Below are 21857 nucleotides of genomic sequence, written 5' to 3'. Positions count from 1 at the left end.
GAAACGTCTATGGGTGTGTTTCTTATGGTTAGCCAGGACATTCATACGTTTCTTGTTCTGTTTGTCCATTAGGGTGGACCTTAAGTGTTTGACGTTACATAGTATGGTATCTTGTAACTGTTCAAACTCTTCAATAGAGCATGACTCCTGGAGTTGAGACTCAGTGTTTGTTATCTCAAGTAACTGATTATCAATGAATTGTTGGCATTGATTTTCCAGCAACTTGATCTTTTCCAGTGTCTTGTTCCATTTCTTCAAAAAGGATGGGTCAAGGTCCCCAAAGGAAGGGGTACACTTGATCTGTAGGCCTTTGGGAATGATACCGGACAAACGATAAAAACGGTAGTTATCAAGATGTGACATGTAACGGGTGTTCTTTTCCTTAAGCTTACGAAGCTTGCGGAAAATGCACTTGGTGTCGGGAGCAAGTGCCATAATAGATGGGGGAATACAGTCAAGGGGAAATATCTTAAATCATTCCTGTGGAGAGAACGGGTTATAAATCCTGTACAAAATTGATTATTAATTAACAGACGTGGAAGATAAAAGTAAAATAAACCTGCGAATAAATGGGGTTAACAAGACCCTGTAAAAGAACGGGTTAAACCTGCAAAAAATAAATTATGTACAAACCTGAAAAGAAAAAATGGGTTAACACAAACTTGTTGAAAATCAAAGTAAGTACAAAATCTGAAAAGGAAAAGTTATGTACAAACCTGAATGGGAAAACGTTAATATAAACCTGTGAAAAAAATAACGGTAAATATAGTCCTGTAAAAGAAAGGGTTATAAAACCTGCAGAAAAATATACGTTATGTACAAATCTGAAAAGGAAAAGGTTAACAAAAAATCTGAAAAGGAAAACGTTAACGCAAGCCTGTGAAAAAAAGCGGGTTAAACACAATCCTATAAAACAAATAGGTTAAAAACCTTCCAACAAAATTATTTAGTTGTATTTACAATCCTATAGGGCGAAAAATAATGATTTATTAATAATCTGTAGAGGAAGGAAAAATGTTAAAAGTGTTCTGAGAAGAACAGGTGGGAAGTGGGAAAAGATAAAAAGGATATGGTTATGACAATTAAAAACAAAATACAAGCAATTCAAGGGGATCACCCCGAAGGGATACAACAACAGAGAAATAAAAGTTTCTTACTACGACTTGTGGAGGGTCTGTTGGAACCGTTGAGTTGCAGACAGGAAAATCCTGGTGACCGGAATGAATAGGGTAGATGGCCTTAGCTTTCGATCCAATCCGGACCTTCTTCAGAGGCATAAAACAAGTACAAACAAATACATATCCATTTATAGAAAAAGAGAGGGGGAAAGGGATTAAGGAAAGGATGCAGAAAGAAGCGGGAAAATAACAGCCAATCAAAGTTCCTATTTCAGAAACAATATTGGTGGCTATGAACCAATAGGAGTGGAGTGGCGAGGACAAAGGATGTTTAGAATGAAAGGAAGGGTTACTGGACCATAAAAGTGGTAAAAGTATTGTTCGACAACAATGCAGGGAGACATGAAAGGGTAGGATTAGAGAGCAAGTTGCATCATGATGCAACTAACAATGGTCAATTAATAAGAATAGCAAGATCAAAGGTATGATGATTTTAAAAATAGGTATGAGGGACCTAACTGGTTATAATACAAACAATAATATGACGTTTGTTTATGGTCGGCTTATGGTAATACATGATTATGGTTACAAAGGGACATACAAAAGATATGCAAATCTATGCAACGTCTACTCATTGAGGTTACTATCTGGTTAAAATACAAACATTAATGCGACGTCTTATTATGGTCAGACTGTTGTAATAAAACGATGGTTAAACTATGACAATAAAATTACGTCTAAGCAACGTCTGGTCAATGACGTTACTATTAAGTTATAAATCTACCTAAAATGTAACGTTCATTTTCGGTTACATTTTAGTTATCATAGTCATGACCATCTTACGACGTCCATACGACATTATTAATTAGCTGTTCCGACCGTCCGTCGGAACAGGTATTGTTTTCGTCTAGATTTTTATTGTTTTTATTATTATTATTCTTTGTTTCTCCCTAAATCCCATAGTGTTTGTACACGTTTTTGCGGCAGCCTAATCTCCTAAACCATAATACGAAAGAGTGAGTTTATTATACCAAATTGAAGCTTAGAACATAAGCTTAATTCTTATCGTAAAAAATGTTAAAATTGTTAATTAATAATCCCCAATTAAGCTTATGAATATTTAATTAGCAAACCTTGTTAACACCATATCTCAAAAAGTAGACCGCCGATCCTGAAACTTTTTTCAGCTATACACTAGTCAGGTCCTGTTAATGTGATTTCCGACATAAAATTCTGGACGACGTCACCATGACGTCATGTAATGCACGTTTTGTGTCTGTGCACAAACACAATGGCTCTTCAAATCTATACTTTAAACTGGTCAAAAACACAATAACTTCTAAATAATTTATTTGTTAGTTTCCTAAATACCATATTATGTGTAGAAAAATACACTGATTCTAATAAGATTTGTTTCAGTCCATAAAAGCAATCAATGTTCGTCTATTAATTAATTAATCAATTAGAATCTTGGCATCATGGGTACAACGTAGTACTTCATGAATTGGGTGCAGTCACTTTCATTGCAATGTTTAAACATCTCTATGGCTCTTGCAACACACTGCGACCTGTATGGGTTGAGGACTCTCGGGGAGAGTCTGAGAAGACGATGTCGTGATGTTTGCATCTTTAATTTGTTTTTGAAAAATGGCAACTAGTAACTAATTAACCACATGACCCTGATTTGCATATTCAATCAGAAAATCTTTGCAGCACCATATCTCAAGAAGTATACAGCCGATTTTAAGACTGTTTGTTGCTAAAGACTCTTTGGGGATTGGAGATTAATTTTGAAAAATCGTGACCTCAAGTTGACCCCTACTTCCGGGTCGGCCGGAAGTGGGACCATATCTCAAGAACTATACAACAGATTATAAAACTTTTTTCAGTTATAAACTCCTTAGGCATAAAAACATAACTTTTGACAAACCGTGACCTCAAGTTGACCTCTACTTCCGGGTCAACCGGAAGTGGGACCATATCTCAAGAAATATACAACCGATTTTCAAACTTTTTTCAGTTATAGACTCCTTGGACATTCAAGATTAGTTTGAAACACATTTGACCCCATGTTGACCTTTACTTCCGGGTCGACCGGAAGTGGGCCAATATCTCAAGAAGTACAAAGCCAATGTTCAAACTTCAGTTATAGACTCTAAGGCAATAAATATTAACTTTGAAAAACTGTGACCCTATGTTGACCTCTACTTCTGGGCAACCGGAAGTGGGACTATATATCAAGATCTTCACAACAGATTGCTTAAACTTTTTCAGTTATAGACTCCTTGGCATTGCAGATTAGTCTTTGGTAGCTGTGGGCCCATTTTGACCTTTACTTGTGGGTCAACCGGGAAGTGTGACCTAATACCAAGAGCTACACAACTTTTTTGAAACTTTTTTTTCCAGTTATATATTCCTTGGGCAATGAAGCACATAATCCAAGCAAAACATCACGGAACAGCTTCGTGTTTGTTCACAAACACTTAATGTCTAGTTATTATTGTTATTCTTTGTTTCTCCCTAAATCCCATAGTGTTTGTACACGTTTTTGCGGCAGCCTAATCTCCTAAACCATAATACGAAAGAGTAAGTTTATTATACCAAATTGAAGCTTAGAACATAAGCTTAATTCTTATCGTAAAAAATGTAAAAAATTTTAATTAATAAGCCTTAATTAAGCTTGTGAATATTTAATTAGCAAACCTAGTTAACACCATATCTCAAAAATTAGACCGCCGATCCTGAAACTTTTTTCAGCTATACACTAGTCAGGTCCTGTTGATGTGATTTCCGACATAAAATTCTGGACGACGTCACCATGACGTCATGTAATGCACGTTTTGTGTCTGTGCACAAACACAATGGCTCTTCAAATCTATACTTTAAACTGGTCAAAAACACAATAACTTCTAAATAATTTATTTGTTAGTTTCCTAAATATCATATTATGTGTAGAAAAATACACTGATTCTAATAAGATTTGTTTCAGTCCATAAAAGCAATCAATGTTCGTCTATTAATTAATTAATCAATTAGAATCTTGGCATCATGGGTACAACGTAGTACTTCATAAATTGGGTGCAGTCACTTTCATTGCAATGTTTAAACATCTCTATGATGGGTTGAGGACTCTTAGGGAGAGTCTGAGAAGACGATGTCGTGATGTTTGCATCTTTAATTTGTTTTTGAAAAATGGCAACTAGTAATTAATTAACCACATGACCCTCATTTGCATATTCAATCAGAAAATCTTTGCAGCACCATATCTCAAGAAGTATACAGCCGATTTTAAGACTGTTTGTTGCTAAAGACTCTTTGGGGATTGGAGATTAATTTTGAAAAATCGTGACCTCAAGTTGACCTCTACTTCCGGGTCAACCGGAAGTAGGACCATATCTCAAGAACTATACAACAGATTATAAAACTTTTTTCAGTTATAAACTCCTTAGGCATAAAATATAACTTTTGACAAACCGTGACCTCAAGTTGACCTCTACTTCCGGGTCAACCGGAAGTGGGACCATATCTCATGAAATATACAACCGATTTTCAAACTTTTTTCAGTTATAGACTCCTTGGACATTCAAGATTAGTTTGAAACACATTTGACCCCATATTGACCTTTACTTCCGGGTCGACCGGAAGTGGGCCAATATCTCAAGAAGTACAAAGCCAATGTTCAAACTTCAGTTATAGACTCTAAGGCAATAAATATTAACTTTGAAAAACTGTGACCCTATGTTGACCTCTACTTCTGGGCAACCGGAAGTGGGACTATATATCAAGATCTTCACAACCGATTGCTTAAACTTTTTTAGTTATAGACTCCTTGGCATTGCAGATTAGTCTTTGGTAGCTGTGGGCCCATTTTGACTTTTACTTGTGGGTCAACCGGGAAGTGTGACCTAATACCAAGAGCTACACAACTTTTTTGAAACTTTTTTTCCAGTTATATATTCCTTGGGCAATGAAGCACATAATCAAAGCAAAACATCACGGAACAGCTTCGTGTTTGTTCACAAACACTTAATGTCTAGTTTACGTTTGATTCTTGTCGCCAATCTGACGTTGTATTTTAGTCACTTTTTGGTAATCTGACGTCGCGACTCAAAATCAACCATAATATGACGTCAGAAAGACGTTGTGTGCCTGCTGGGTAGGCTATTAATCTTTATTCAACCTTTGCTTGTGGGATAAACAAAGATTGATAAATATTGAACTCCCATTACACACACACACCCAACCGTGGACCTCCTGTTGTCCCTCTTTTGTTTATACTCAAACTTTTTTTGCAACAGCTCCCATTGGTTTTGTACACGTTTTCCAACCGTGGACTTTTCCTGAACCATGTCCTCTCTCAATAAACAAGTACATGTATGTCCCCGATTTGAATGTGTATACCTACTCACAGAAAATAATAAAAGCACCTATAAAATAAAAGATGTACATTGTACATTGTATTAAGGGCAGTAGTAATGCCGAACAACATTTCAAGCTTTTACATACGTTTGGTCACAAAAATGATTGCACCAAAATGACTTCAAGTGCAGTGCAAAACCTGTATTATTATTTGATTTATACTCATAGAGGCTTTACCATATTGTTTATTTTTCTAATGCTAGATTTCAAGTTCAACTGGCAGTGACTATGTGGCTTTGTATAACTTTGAGGGCATGATGAGGGATGACCTATCACTCAGGTAAGTCACAATGCTACACAGTTTGCTGACAAACAAATTGATTCTGGCTTTTTGGAATATTGAAAATTGCAACTTCACTTTATAACTTTAATATAATGTGGGATGTACATGTAACAACCTTTGTTGCACTTTTCCCTTTGCATTATACTTCTTCATATGTGATGTGATGGGTTATTTGTCGCCCCTGGTCTCTTTTTCCCGTTCATTACATTTTTTTAATACATTTGAAAGGAATAGTTTATGCTTTTGAGTAGCCAAGGTGCCGGGAGGAAGTTCCAGCTTCATCCTTATTTAATAACTACAAAATTTGTTGTGCACTACTCTTAAACATCACTCTTTCAATACTGTAGTGATTTCTGGGTGTGTAAAGTCAGAGGTTGAAATTAGTGTGGGCTGGCAGATTAGTCTTTATCGACCTATAATAATTCGCACAAAAACTGAATTCTTTGAATACATGTACATGTTCATGTAATCTTCACATGATGTATGAATGAACATATTAATCTGTTCAAACCATTAGAACAAGAATTGTGCCCCTTAAACATAGTAACTTGCCCGTAATACCATCTGCGTTCTGATCGTGCCCAGTGGGTTCAGCATGTACATTTCTTCCTGTGGCTTTCAGATGGTTAAACCCCCATGTTGATACCTCTTTTGGATCCAAAGTTTCGAAAGTAGGAACACCAAGAGATGCGAGAGAATGAATCAGAAAAAAGGGATTAAAAGTTGAGTTGTTTTATTCCTTTTGGCAGCCTGTTTTGGGCTTGTTTTCTCCTTACTGATATTTCCGCCAATTGACTTGATTGAATTAGCTTGATTGAATTACATATGATTAGAAATGAATTGTACATTTCTGTTGATGCTACAGGGCTGGTGAACATGTTCAGGTTACTGACAGCAAGAAAACAGAGTGGTGGAAGGTAAGGATCTGTTAGCCAATGACTGGACTAAAGCCAGGATGATACATGATAATGGCGTCACAACACAATATTGAGGAAAACACCGTCAATATTGATGTTGGTTTTGAAAATATTAAAATGTCTTGGCAGAGACGATATTCGTAACTCAAGACGATATTGTCTGTTAATTGATAAATATTTAATTGAAATGTCGCCTTTGTAGACTATTTAGCTTTGAAATGTCCCGCAAATGATTTTTAAGCATGCTATACTTTATTATTAGGGTATGAATGAACTGCTTGTTGCAGTGGGTGCGTAGCTGTAGGGGAAATTCCCTTGGCCAGCAATTACTGCGTTGTCAGGGTCACGTCGTGCGTACTACAAAGTACATGTGTTTATGTACGTACATGTGACTTGCACATGTTTAGTGATGTCAAAAGAAAAAATCAGAATAACAATTACAGTACTAGCTTTTTAGAGATCACATTGTACAATATGGGCCAATGGATTGAGGTACAAACTGAATTAATTGAATTAGAACTAGTGAAATTCAACTCAAAAATGTAAATGTGGTCCGTTTCATTAAATATGGGTTTTACTGCATTTGATTGAGCCACATTGGCGATATTTTCAGACAGTATATCGACAGTCAAATTTGTTGATATCAACCAGGTTTAATTGTGACTGTACTAGAACCTTAATGAGGTGATTTTACTCTTTAGCTCTGTTTATGTTTAAAGCCATTGGACACTTTCGGAACAGAAAGAAAAAAGAAAACAAAGTTCACAGATTTACAAGTGACTTTGAGGGTTTACATCGAGGTAATGGAGACTTCTCTTGAAATATTGTTCCATAAAATGCTTTACTATTTGAGAAAACATTAAAACAATATCAAATCTCGATATCGAGAATTACGGATTTATTTTAAACACATGTCATGTCATGACATGGCGAAACGTGCGGAAACAAGGGTGGATTTTCTCCCGACTCCGATGACCAATTGGGCCTAAATGTTCACAGGTTTGTTATTTTATATATAAGTTGTGATACACAAAGTGTGGGCCTTGGACAATACTGTTTAGCGAAAGTGTCAAATGGCCTCTGTGGAGCTTCATCGCTCTGCTTACTGTAAGTAAAGAGTTGGCACTTGCGGAAGCAGGGAATAGACCCTTCCCATGAAATATCATTATGTAAATTGCACATAGCGCGTGCGCACTAACGTTTTGGTTGGCAAAATGAGGGAACATCGCGCTGTTTTGTACACGGCTAATGGGTGCGTGACGCTTAGTGCACAACTCTATGGCGTTTGCCAACCAACATGGTCTGTACGCATGCGTAAATGTAATTAGCATATTTCATGGGAAGGGTCCATTCTGTGCTTAACGTCAAGCGTATTTCACAGGTTAGCAGGGAATTTTGACTTGTGCGCGTGCCTCCTCAGTACCAGACACTCTTCGCTTACACAGCTATTGCGTACGTGATGGAAGCACAGAATTTGTCCGTAAGCAGAGCCATGATTTTGGGCCCAGGTTTGGGTCTTCATTCCAGAAATCACATTGATGTACCAGACTATGGTTCTTTTATAATGTTGATATTGAATCAGTGATGGAGAAATGCAAACAATTATCAGGTCATGGTGCAATGCAATCAGATTGAATTGTGATATTAAATCAGTGATTGTGATTTGTAAACATCGATGCTTGCATGTGTTTCTATTAGGGTGAGGTGAATGGTCGATGTGGTTTTTTCCCATCCTTCTGTGTGACATCACTGAAACCATGGGAAAGGGTTGTCAGAGTAACACATACACACAAAGCAGCAGCAGATGTCAAAGATGGAATCAATCTCAATAAAGACCAGGTAAGACAATCATACACAAACACTTGTTGGCTTTGTTACATGAGTCATGTCCTAAACACTTGTTGGGTTTGTTACATGAGTCATGTCCTAAAAACTTGTTGGCTTTGTTACATGAGTCATGTCCTAAACACTTGTTGGCTTTGTTACATGAGTCATGTCCTTAACACATGTTGGGTTCGTTACATACATGAGTCATGTCCTAAACACATGTTGGGTTCGTTACATACATGAGTCATGTCCTAAACACATGTTGGGTTAGTTACATACATGAGTCATGTCCTAAACACATGTTGGGTTTGTTGTTACATGAGTCATGTCCTAAACACTTGTTGGGTTTGTTACATGAGTCATGTCCTAAACACTTGTTGGCTTTGTTACATGAGTCATGTCCTAAACACATGTTGGGTTTGTTACATGTGTCATGTCCTAAACACTTGTTGGCTTTGTTACATGAGTCATGTCCTAAACACATGTTGGGTTCGTTACATACATGAGTCATGTCCTAAACACATGTTGGGTTTGTTACATGAGTCATGTCCTAAACAGTTGTTGGCTTTGTTACATGAGTCATGTCCTAAACACATGTTGGGTTTGTTACATACATGAGTCATGTCCTAAACACATGTTGGGTTCGTTACATACATGAGTCATGTCCTAAACACTTGTTGGCTTTGTTACATGAGTTATGTCCTAAACACATGTTGGGTTCGTTACATGAGTCATGTCCTAAACACTTGTTGGGTTTGTTACATGAGTCATGTCCTAAACACATGTTGGGTTTGTTACATGAGTCATGTCCTAAACACATGTTGGGTTCGTTACATACATGAGTCATGTCCTAAACACTTGTTGGCTTTGTTACATGAGTCATGTCCTAAACACATGTTGGGTTTGTTACATACATGAGTCATGTCCTAAACACATGTTGGGTTCGTTACATACATGAGTCATGTCCTAAACACTTGTTGGCTTTGTTACATGAGTCATGTCCTAAACACATGTTGGGTTCGTTACATACATGAGTCATGTCCTAAACACTTGTTGGCTCTGTTACATGAGTCATGTCCTAAACACATGTTGGGTTCGTTACATACATGAGTCATGTCCTAAACACTTGTTGGCTTTGTTACATGAGTCATGTCCTAAACACATGTTGGGTTCGTTACATACATGAGTCATGTCCTAAACACATGTTGGGTTTGTTACATGAGTCATGTCCAAAACCCATGTTGGCTTTGTTACATGAGTCATGTCCTAAACACATGTTGGGTTTGTTACATGAGTCATGTCCTAAACACATGTTGGCTTTGTTACATGAGTCATGTCCTAAACACATGTTGGGTTTGTTACATGAGTCATGTCCTAAACACACGTTGGCTTTGTTACATGAGTCATGTCCTAAACACATGTTGGGTTCGTTACATGAGTCATGTCCTAAACACTTGTTGGGTTTGTTACATACATGAGTTATGTCCTAAACACATGTTGGCTTTGTTACATGAGTCATGTCCTAAACACATGTTGGGTTCGTTACATGAGTCATGTCCTAAACACATGTTGGCTTTGTTACATGAGTCATGTCCTAAACACATGTTGGGTTTGTTACAAAGTCATGCCCTAAACACATGTTGGGTTTGTTATTATTATTATTATTGCTATTATTATTGGTTTTATTAAAAATTCAAACATCACAGCCCGAGGGCTGAATTGAGTATAAAAGATACACAACAAGAACATGTTACATGAGTCATGTCCTAAACACATGTTGGGTTTGTTACATGAGTCATGTCCTAAACACTTGTAGGCTTTGTTACATGAGTCATGTCCTAAACACATGTTGGGTTTGTTACATGAGTCATGTCCTAAACACGTGTTGGGTTTGTTACATGAGTCATGTCCTAAACACATGTTGGGTTTGTTACATGTGTCATGTCCTAAACACTTGTTGGCTTTGTTACATGAGTCATGTCCTAAACACATGTTGGGTTCGTTACATACATGAGTCATGTCCTAAACACATGTTGGGTTTGTTACATGAGTCATGTCCTAAACAGTTGTTGGCTTTGTTACATGAGTCATGTCCTAAACACATGTTGGGTTCGTTACATACATGAGTCATGTCCTAAACACATGTTGGGTTCGTTACATACATGAGTCATGTCCTAAACACTTGTTGGCTTTGTTACATGAGTCATGTCCTAAACACATGTTGGGTTCGTTACATGAGTCATGTCCTAAACACTTGTTGGGTTTGTTACATGAGTCATGTCCTAAACACATGTTGGGTTTGTTACATGAGTCATGTCCTAAACACATGTTGGGTTCGTTACATACATGAGTCATGTCCTAAACACTTGTTGGCTTTGTTACATGAGTCATGTCCTAAACACATGTTGGGTTTGTTACATACATGAGTCATGTCCTAAACACATGTTGGGTTCGTTACATACATGAGTCATGTCCTAAACACTTGTTGGCTTTGTTACATGAGTCATGTCCTAAACACATGTTGGGTTCGTTACATACATGAGTCATGTCCTAAACACTTGTTGGCTCTGTTACATGAGTCATGTCCTAAACACATGTTGGGTTCGTTACATACATGAGTCATGTCCTAAACACTTGTTGGCTTTGTTACATGAGTCATGTCCTAAACACATGTTGGGTTCGTTACATACATGAGTCATGTCCTAAACACATGTTGGGTTTGTTACATGAGTCATGTCCTAAACCCATGTTGGCTTTGTTACATGAGTCATGTCCTAAACACATGTTGGGTTTGTTACATGAGTCATGTCCTAAACACATGTTGGCTTTGTTACATGAGTCATGTCCTAAACACATGTTGGGTTTGTTACATGAGTCATGTCCTAAACACACGTTGGCTTTGTTACATAAGTCATGTCCTAAACACATGTTGGGTTCGTTACATGAGTCATGTCCTAAACACTTGTTGGGTTTGTTACATACATGAGTTATGTCCTAAACACATGTTGGCTTTGTTACATGAGTCATGTCCTAAACACATGTTGGGTTCGTTACATGAGTCATGTCCTAAACACATGTTGGCTTTGTTACATGAGTCATGTCCTAAACACATGTTGGGTTTGTTACAAAGTCATGCCCTAAACACATGTTGGGTTTGTTATTATTATTATTATTATTATTATTATTATTGGTTTTATTAAAAATTCAAACATCACAGCCCGAGGGCTGAATTGAGTATAAAAGATACACAACAAGAACATGTTACATGAGTCATGTCATATACACATGTTGGGTTTGTTACATGAGTCACGTCCTAAACATATGTTGGGTTTGTTACATGAGGATTTGTTACATTGTTTTTCAGTGTGATTTGATCATTCTGCACTCTGCACTAACGCAGAGCATTGATTTTGCACATTTATTGCTATTAAATGTTTGTCTTCCCTTTCAGTAAGTTGAATCCTGACATTTCATATTTGTAATATTGAATCATGTGGAAAATAACATATCAAAATTGTTTGATGTTTAAAAGTAGATTTATGTTAACTTAATTTTCTGGTCTGTATTGCCTTTAGGTTGTGATTCAAACATCAGGTGAAGATGGTGGCTGGGTTAATGTATGTACCAGGAAGCACACTGGCTGCTTTCCCTATAGATACCTTCAACCCATCAACAAAAGTACTTGAACTTGTTGAGTTTTGAAACAAATGTTTTGCCTCCTGCCAGTACTACTACCTTATCAACACTTGCCAGTTCTTTATAGAAGCCACTCTGTCTAATCAGCACTTGCCAGTTCTTTATAGAAGCCACTCTGTCTAATCAGCACTTGCCAGTTCTTTATAGAAGCCACTCTGTCTAATCAGCACTTGCCAGTTCTTTATAGAAGCCACTCTGTCTAATCAGCACTTGCCAGTTCTTTATAGAAGCCACTCTGTCTAATCAGCACTTGCCAGTTCTTTATAGAAGCCACTCTGTCTAATCAGCATTGCGATAACCTAACTCAAAACTGTTAGGACGTTGCAAATATTTATTATAGAAGAATTGTATATGTATCGCCATCATCCTATCTAGTGCCTGGAGGAAGGGAAACAAAGAACTTGAATAATACATGCAATGTATCATGCCCAAACTCTTGTATCTCCAGCAAACCAGAGTACTCTGGCAAGTATGACGAGTCCATGTAATACAGAGTATACACAAGATATTCCATGGTGGAAACTCATCAATGACTAGGTTGTACTGTTCAACATTGATGTAGGATTGCCTTCCTCTCTATGTAAGGTTCTCAATGCCATCCATTATTGTGATAAAGTAACTTCTGGCTTAAATGTTGAGCAGATGAAGTGTTGTTTAAAACAGATCATGTATGCAAAACTATTTATGCATTAAAAAATATATTTATTTATTTATAATGTATTCACTTAGAGCAATTTTCATTGTGGGTAAGTGAAATGTATTCTATTTATTGTAAAATACAATAATATCTTGGTATGAATCTATAGAAAAGAAACAAGGTATACAGAATGGAGTAATATTTATTTTAAAGATTATATTGGAGCATAGTTAAGGGTGTCTGCTACATTGAAGCAACATGAAGGGTGTCTGCTACATTGAAGCAACATGAAGGGTGTCTGTTGCATCAAAGCAACATGAAGGGTGTCTGCTACATTGAAGCAACATGAAGGGTGTCTGTTGCATCAAAGCAACATGAAGGGTGTCTGCTACATTGAAGCAACATGAAGGGTGTCTGTTGCATCAAAGCAACATGAAGGGTGTCTGTTGCATTGAAGCAACATTAAGGGTGTATGCAGCATTGAATCAACATAAGGGTGTCTGTTGCATTGAAGCAACATGAAGGGTGTCTGCTACATTGAAGCAACATGAAGGGTGTCTGTTGCATCAAAGCAACATGAAGGGTGTCTGCTACATTGAAGCAACATGAAGGGTGTCTGTTGCATCAAAGCAACATGAAGGGTGTCTGTTGCATTGAAGCAACATTAAGGGTGTATGCAGCATTGAAGCAACATGAAGGGTGTCTGTTGCATCGAAGCAACATGAAGGGTGTCTGTTGCATTGAAGCAACATGAAGGGTGTCTGTTGCATCAAAGCAACATGAAGGGTGTCTGTTGCATTGAAGCAACATTAAGGGTGTATGCAGCATTGAAGTAACATGAAGGGTGTCTGCTACATTGAAGCAACATGAAGGGTGTCTGTTGCATCGAAGCAACATGAAGGGTGTCTGTTGCATTGAAGCAACATTAAGGGTGTATGCTACATTGAAGCAACATGAAGGGTGTCTGTTGCATTGAAGCATCATGAATGGTGTCTGTTGCTTTGAAGCAACATGAAGGGTGTCTGTTGCATTGAAGCACATGAAGGGTGTCTGTTGCATTGAAGCAACATGAATGGTGTCTGTTGCATTGAAGCAACTTGAATGATGTCTGTTGCATTGAAGCAACATGAAGGGTGTCTGTTGCATTGAAGCAACATGAAGGGTGTATGTTGCATTGAAGCAACATGAATGGTGTCTGTTGCATTGAAGCAATTTGAATTGTGTATGTTGCATTGAAGCAACATGAAGGGTGTCTGTTGCATTGAAGAAACATGTAGGGTGTCTGCAGCATTGAAGCAACATGAAGGGTGTCTGCAGCATTGAAGCAACATGAAGGGTGTCTGTTGCATTGAAGCAACATGAAGGGTCTGTTGCATTAAAGCAACATGAAGGGTGTCTGTTGCATCGAAGCAACATGAAGGGTGCCTGTTGCATTGAAGCAACATTAAGGGTGTCTGCAGCATTGAAGCAACATGAATGGTGTCTGTTGCATTGAAGCAATTTGAATTGTGTATGTTGCATTGAAGCAACATGAAGGGTGTCTGTTGCATTGAAGAAACATGTAGGGTGTCTGCAGCATTGAAGCAACATGAAGGGTGTCTGCAGCATTGAAGCAACATGAAGGGTGTCTGTTGCATTGAAGCAACATGAAGGGTCTGTTGCATTAAAGCAACATGAAGGGTGTCTGTTGCATCGAAGCAACATGAAGGGTGTCTGTTGCATTGAAGCAACATTAAGGGTGTATGCAGCATTGAAGCAACATGAAGGGTGTCTGCAGCATTGAAGCAACACGAAGGGTGTCTGTTGCATTGAAGCAACATGAAGGGTGTCTGTTGCATTGAAGCAACATGAAGGGTGTCTGTTGCATCGAAGCAACATGAAGGGTGTCTGTGCATTGAAGCAACATGAAGGGTGTCTGCAGCATTGAAGCAACATGAAGGGTGACTGTTGCATTGAAGCAACATGAAGGGTGTCTGTTGCATTGAAGCAACATGAAGGGTGTCTGTTGCATTGAAGCAACATGAAGGGTGTCTGTTGCATTGAAGCAACATGAAGGGTGTATGCAGCATTGAAGCAACATGAAGGGTGTCTGCAGCATTGAAGCAACATGAAGGACGTATGTTGCATCGAAGCAACATTAAGGGTGTCTGCAGCATTGAAGCAACTTGAATGGTGTCTGTTGCATTGAAGCAACATGAAGGGTGTCTGTTGCATTGAAGCAACATGAAGGGTGTATGCAGCATTGAAGCAACATGAAGGGTGTCTGCAGCATTGAAGCAACATGAAGGACGTATGTTGCATCGAAGCAACATTAAGGGTGTCTGCAGCATTGAAGCAACTTGAATGGTGTCTGTTGCATTGAAGCAACATGAAGGGTGTCTGTTGCATTGAAGCAACATGAAGGGTGTCTGCAGCATTGAAGCAACATGAAGGGTGTATGCAGCATTGAAGCAACATGAAGGGTGTATGCAGCATTGAAGCAACATGAAGGGTGTCTGCAGCATTGAAGCAACATGAAGGACGTATGTTGCATCGAAGCAACATTAAGGGTGTCTGCAGCATTGAAGCAACTTGAATGGTGTCTGTTGCATTGAAGCAACATGAAGGGTGTCTGTTGCATTGAAGCAGATTTTAGGCACATTAAGGTGCCTGTCCATTCTGCTGCATCTGTGGGATTTATTGGATGTCTGCTTCTTGTTCGCAGAATAATGTTTCTGTTGCACAGATGGAAGTTTTGGAGTGGTTCTTTATTTATTTATTTATTTATTTTACCAGTTCTTACTTCATTAAAATGTGAACATTCACTTTATAGACGGTATTAAGTGGCTCTTTTTTTGATGGTTTGTGTTTCCAATAATGTGTGTAAATGTGAAACCTTTTGGTTAAATGGTGTGTTATTTAGTTATCATTCTGCTCTATGCCATAAAAGTAGAGCAGGTACATTCCTGTCAAGTACATGTTAGTTCATCATATGTATATATAATAGTAATTCAAAACTTATGGTCTGGCTATGGAAGGTATGCATTCTTGTATTTCAGGTAATTCGGCAGAAAAAAGGGGAAACTTATTGATGGCTGTAACTATTGTCATCTTACTTGTCTGATGGCTGTAACTATTGTCATCTTACTTGTCTGATGGCTGTAACTATTGTCATCTGACTTGTCAGATGGCTGTAACTATTGTCATCTTACTTGTCAGGTGGCTGTAACTATTGGCATCTGACTTGTCAGATAGCTGTAACTATTGTCATCTTACTTGTCAGGTGGCTGTAACTATTGTCAACTGACTTGTCAGATGGCTGTAACTATTGTCATCTTACTTGTCTGGTGGCTGTAACTATTGCCAGCTTACTTGTCAGATGGCTGTAACTATTGTCATCTGACTTGTCAGATAGCTGTCTGCACTATTTTTGTAACTAGCAAACTTTAAACTTTAACTCTAAACTATTGCTAAAACTGGTTGATTGTTACACATGTATGTGTTATTTGTTATCTAGAGTCAATTTAAAACATGCCTTTCAAGCCAGAGTCATAAAAGGGATTTTTATTAGATATGGTTACTTAGTTGAGCAGATAAGTGGAATTATTGTGCACTTTGTAATGAAACTTGCCAATCATGTATTTTGTACCAAAACAGTCGGAGTTGTATCCCATCCCAGATCACTCCCAGCTACAGCATGCCTTCAATTCTATCAAGAACTTTCACATTATAAAATGCTCACAAGACATACATGTATTTCAAATTTTGGACATGCATTCCCAACTGAGCTTTTCTCGACTCAACAGGATTTGACAACAAGCTCATCTCTTAAAAGCTCTGCTGTGTTGAACTTAAACAATAGTTTGGGCCAAACACACAAATTGAATTAATCATTTTCTGATCACTTGAGTTTGACCCGGCACATGATGCTTACATGTAGTTGCAGGTCTTACTTCCAGGTATGTGTAGTATCATTGTGCAATTACATGTAGTTGCAGGTCTTACTTCCAGGTATCATTGTGCAAAATGGGCTCCATTTTGATAAAGAAAATGACTGCCAGTAGGGGACCTATAAATTTAGCACTTTTGACAATTCCCTTTTTTAAATGTTGGTAACCTCAAATGACACACACTACAAACATTCTAGATTACTTCCCAATGTATTATCTAGCAAATAGCCACAAATTGAACCAAATATTTTCACCTTTTTGAAAAAGGGAGACCTAATTAATGTTAGAAAAATGGCTACCAAATCATGACAGAGATGGTACTATGTCTTGTTTTCATGTTTAAACATGTGTACAAAAATTAACCACCAAATTCATGAAACTGCCACACTATTGCAGTTATTACCTGTTGAAACTGTGATACTATGTTTATTTAAGATTTCTGATAACGTATGTGCTTACCATGTAAAATTTAAACTGGTATTTAAAAAGAGCCAACTATTTTAGTTTTCGGAAATGTTTATATTTTAAGATAAAGTTTGCAAGATATATTTTTAATTGAATTGTAGTATAATGTTACAGTTGATTCTTGCCAGGTTGCAGTAATCTAGCCTGCTGTGAAGTGCATTATTAATAGTACATTGTACATGTATGCTTGCCATTCTACGTATATCAGTACATTGTACATGTATGCTTGCCATTCTACGTATATCAGTACATTGTACATGTATGCTTGCCATTCTACGTATATCAGTACATTGTACATGTATGCTTGCCATTCTACGTATATCAGTACATTGTACATGTATGCTTGCCATTCTACGTATATCAGTACATTGTACATGTATGCTTGCCATTCTACGTATATCAACCCATTGTACATGTATGCTTGCCATTCTACGTATATCAACCCATATTTGCCTGCATTCTCTCTTTCATTGTCTGTATGCCAAGTTTGTGCAGATCAATATGAAATGGTGAATACTCAAAGTCAGACCCTGTTTTGTTACAGTTAACATGGTTAAAGGGACATTACAGAATTGTTACGAAAAAACTTATCTTAGATCACATATTATTTACATAAAACTTGATTATCTATGATAATAGAAAAAATACCTTAAAATATTTCAGTCTGAAATCTCATACTTAAATAAAACTAATTTCCTGTTTAGAGTTTAGACGCTCAAGAAGCATTTTATTCAATCGTTTTTTTTCCCCCCTTAATTTCTTGTGACCCAGATGTTTGATCGCTCTCAAACATACATGTACGTATGTATGTCCGTTTATCTATATGGTGGGTTTCATTAAGTGCTTACATGTACATGTACACTGCAAGCAACTGTTTTGTTAGCAAAAACCTATTCTGTAATGTTCCTGTAAGAACACAGGGCAGTGTATTTGTGATGTGCACTAGGATAGAGTGTGATTGCATCAATACACGAGAAGTGGGAAATTACGTCTGCGGAATACTGATGTACATGTATGTAGGATTATGACATAAGGATCGTTCCCAATGTGTCAATGTTGAACACTTTGTATTTCACATGGATTGAATAATTAGATGCAGCAATGTTATACATCATTGGCAGGTATATGTATATGTACACTATTGATGAGCTGTAAGTGTATGGATCTATTGTTTGGTCTAAGGTTGCCAGTCTCATGTACCATTTATTTATTGTAAATACTGCGAGTAGATTCAGTTTTGTGCTGGCACAAATAACCGGATTGTTAAAACCATGTACCAATATTGTATGTAAATTGCACTTCAATAATAAAAATACTGTATTTGATATTGACACCCAGCTAGAGAGTAACATGTGCAGTAGGTAAAAACTGAAGTTATTAATATTTATGCAAACAAGATGTAGAGGTATTGTGTTTACTTGTACATGAACATTGCACTGCATGGTATTCGCTGTCAATTGTGTACATCAAGAGAAGAATTTAGATGCTTTTATTTATTGATTTTGGGGGTTGAAAAAAGAATCGAACCAACAACCTCCGGATTAACACGCCAGCACTCTACCAACTGAGCTACACTAGCCCTATGTTGGCGGTGTCCCTATTCTGTCAATATCTTTGTTCGGGGGTGCCAGTCTTTTATTTATTACATGACAAACGTTTTATCATAGCAGTTGTACTCAGTCAAGATGTTGGAATGAAATAAAAACACCCTGAAAGAATCACACATCAATCGAAAATCAGGTTTATTAACAAAAAACTGTGTAATACAAATAATTAATGCTTTACCAAGAACTACAATAAGTTTGAAAAATGTGAAGTAAAGTTTCTTTTCATTACATCTATGCATTATTAATATAAATTGAACCATGATTTATGTACACTGTGACTTGTGTATGAAGCAATTATTTCCTAGTATTTTGCAAACTGGATTTAGATGCCACTTTGGCAATTGGTTTTATCCATTGGTTGTTGAATGTAATTGGAGTGGTCATCAGACAGTCAGACCTCCTCATCTTCATGAAGGATAACAAGCAATGTCCTTTTGGTGAAGATGGACACAAGACTCATCTTAAGTCTGGTCTTGCATCTTAATCCAGTGAGTACAGAAATGCTCATTGGATTGTCAAACAAGACTTTAGTCCAAGTAAGTAAACCACCAAAGTTTAGAAATATGCAAAGTGTTTGTGCTAAGTGGCAAGAAAGATCAGGCATGGTCATTGCATATATGCAATTATGTATTCTATGTACTCCTCAATGTATTGTTAATTTATTATGTTATTGTGTTAATTGTGTAGAATCGCACAAATATTGTATTGCAACGTTCTTGGGTTAATTTTTGGTTAAAAAACAAACCACCTAAAAAACTGTATGTATTCATTTGAAAAGAAGGGTGTGTGTTTAAAATATTTCAAAACAATGTATTCTTTAATACACATTCATTTTTTAAATGTCAACAGAGATTGAGTAGTTTTTTTTTATTTGTTCAGGTAAAGTGTTAAGGAGCTTTTAGTGTCCAACTTTGCCTACATTTCATCCAGAGTTCACATAGTTACAACAAGTCCTGTACCTTTCTGCCTTTAATATAGGAATTAAAGAAAGGGTACATGTACTATAGTTTGAAAATGGACTTTTACATAAAGTACATGTACAGATGTTGGCGTACATGTCATTTGGATTGAAATTTGGCAATGTACATTGTAGTAATGCAGAGCCTTAAAAAGACTGTAACCCAATATCATGAAACTCAAATAAATTGAAGCTTATGATTAGATAACTATATGCAGTAACAAGAAGCTCACTTTGGTTTGCAAGTAATGTTTACTTGTTCCTGTACATACATGTATGGCGTGACCTTACACGACACCAATGAATAGTAAGTTTGATGCACATGTAGAGTTTGGTGAGCAGTGGAATGACATTGGGTTCCTTTCTCTTATTATCTTCAAGCAAACTTGATTCCTCAATTCTGATTGGTTGGCCCAAAGCAACAAAAGATGTGATATAAACCTACATGTACATGTATATCACACGGCACGGTGGCACACCTTGTTTATTGCACCATTCTAATTTAACGTATTGTGCTATTGTAAGCTAAGTATGGGCAAAATTTAAAGCTGTTTCAACACCATGTATTGCGTCAGTCTGAGCATCATGTTTTCTTGAAGATAAATTTATCATCACACACGTACTCTTAGAATATGATAATAAAGTGTGTCCATACACATTATGGATCATGGGAAGCAGTCAGTATTGTACTTCTGTGATAACTAATAGGGTACACTTTCAAATATCACATCCATATTTGTTTTGCCTACAGTCGTACAGAGCTTAATGCAACGTTTAATAAAATACAACTCGGTTAAATAAAAACACATGTACCGTACCTTACATTGTAAAAGTGACTATTTGATTTGTGTTTTATGTGATATTTGACTCCATTATTGATCAGTTATGCGTGTACTGTACATGTTGCATGTTTTGTTGGTCATTCTGTTTGACCACTGTGCTCTCCAACATGTAAATAAATGCAAATCATGACATCCACACACACAATATACAATTGTTGAACGCTGTGACTGTGTCCATGGTATTTTGTGCACCCGAGGGGGAAAATTGCACTCGAGGCGATGCCGAGGGTGCCATTTTCTCCCCCAAGGGTGTACAAAACCCATGGACCCCCATCACAGCTTGCAATATACAATTGCTGTGACGAGTCCATGGCGTTTTGTACACTCGAGGTGGAAAATGGCACCCGAGGCGAAGCCGAGGGTGCCATTTTTCTGTGAGGGTGTACAAAACCCATGGACCCAAGTCACAGCGTTCAACAATTGTTTTGTTATACCTTTGTATAATTGTTATTCCTCTTGCTTCTCGAAGTTCTGTTGTCAACTTTAAACATGTTACATTATTACGACAGACTATTCATTGTTTAATAAGCAGACGAACAAGAAACAATTCCCTCGAAGCCGCGGTTGTTTCGTACACAGCGCTGGAAATCGACCAACGCTGGGAAAGATCAAGGTGATGTACACCGGTGTACATCACTTTTCATGTTACCTGGCACGTTGAGCCATGTTACATGTGCTTTTGTTGCGCGTCACATGATTGGTTCTCGACCAATCTCGACCAATCAAACTTCACAGTTTGTTACTGAGGTATAACAACAAGTTTTGTTATACCTTGGTAACATCCTCTTCTCAAAGTTCTGTTGTCATCTTCAAACATTAATACAACAGAGTTTTCATTTAATAAGCAGAGAAACGGATGTTCAAAAAGAAACAATTCTTCACTGTTCCCTCGAACCCGGGGCTGTTTTGTACAGCGCTGGAAATCAAACAAGGGTGGAACGATCAAGGTAATGTACACTGGTTAATAAAACTTGTGTTACCTGCCCCGCTGTGCAGCCGTGGTACATACAAACTTCACAATTTGTTACCGAGGTATAACAAACATATTTGTTTCACATCATGTGATTGGTTCTCAACCAATCAAACTTCACAATTTGTTACTGAGGTATAACAAGTACGAAACACACGCGGGTTCGAGGGAACAGGTGAAGAATTGTTT

General features: G+C 37.4%; 1 protein-coding gene across 4 annotated transcripts in view; it reads left to right on the top strand.

Annotated features, from left to right (window-relative positions):
* Nucleotides 1-13213, top strand: part of LOC117299102 — a 63393-nt gene extending 50180 nt beyond the window's left edge. For all 4 annotated transcript variants that reach the window (XM_033782542.1, XM_033782543.1, XM_033782544.1 and 1 more), the window contains 4 exons: nucleotides 5741-5817; nucleotides 6686-6737; nucleotides 8436-8576; nucleotides 12140-13213. In XM_033782542.1, the coding sequence (XP_033638433.1) occupies nucleotides 5741-5817; nucleotides 6686-6737; nucleotides 8436-8576; nucleotides 12140-12250 (381 nt within the window). In that variant the 3' untranslated portion in view covers nucleotides 12251-13213. The remainder of the gene's footprint in view (nucleotides 1-5740; nucleotides 5818-6685; nucleotides 6738-8435; nucleotides 8577-12139) is intronic.
* The last annotated feature ends 8644 nt before the right edge of the window (nucleotides 13214-21857 follow it).

This window comes from Asterias rubens, chromosome 14, assembly GCF_902459465.1.
Source record: "Asterias rubens chromosome 14, eAstRub1.3, whole genome shotgun sequence".
NCBI classification, from domain to species: domain Eukaryota; kingdom Metazoa; phylum Echinodermata; class Asteroidea; order Forcipulatida; family Asteriidae; genus Asterias; species Asterias rubens.
The sequence above is the reverse complement of the archived record's forward strand: the minus strand, read 5'-3'. Positions and strand labels throughout refer to the sequence as shown.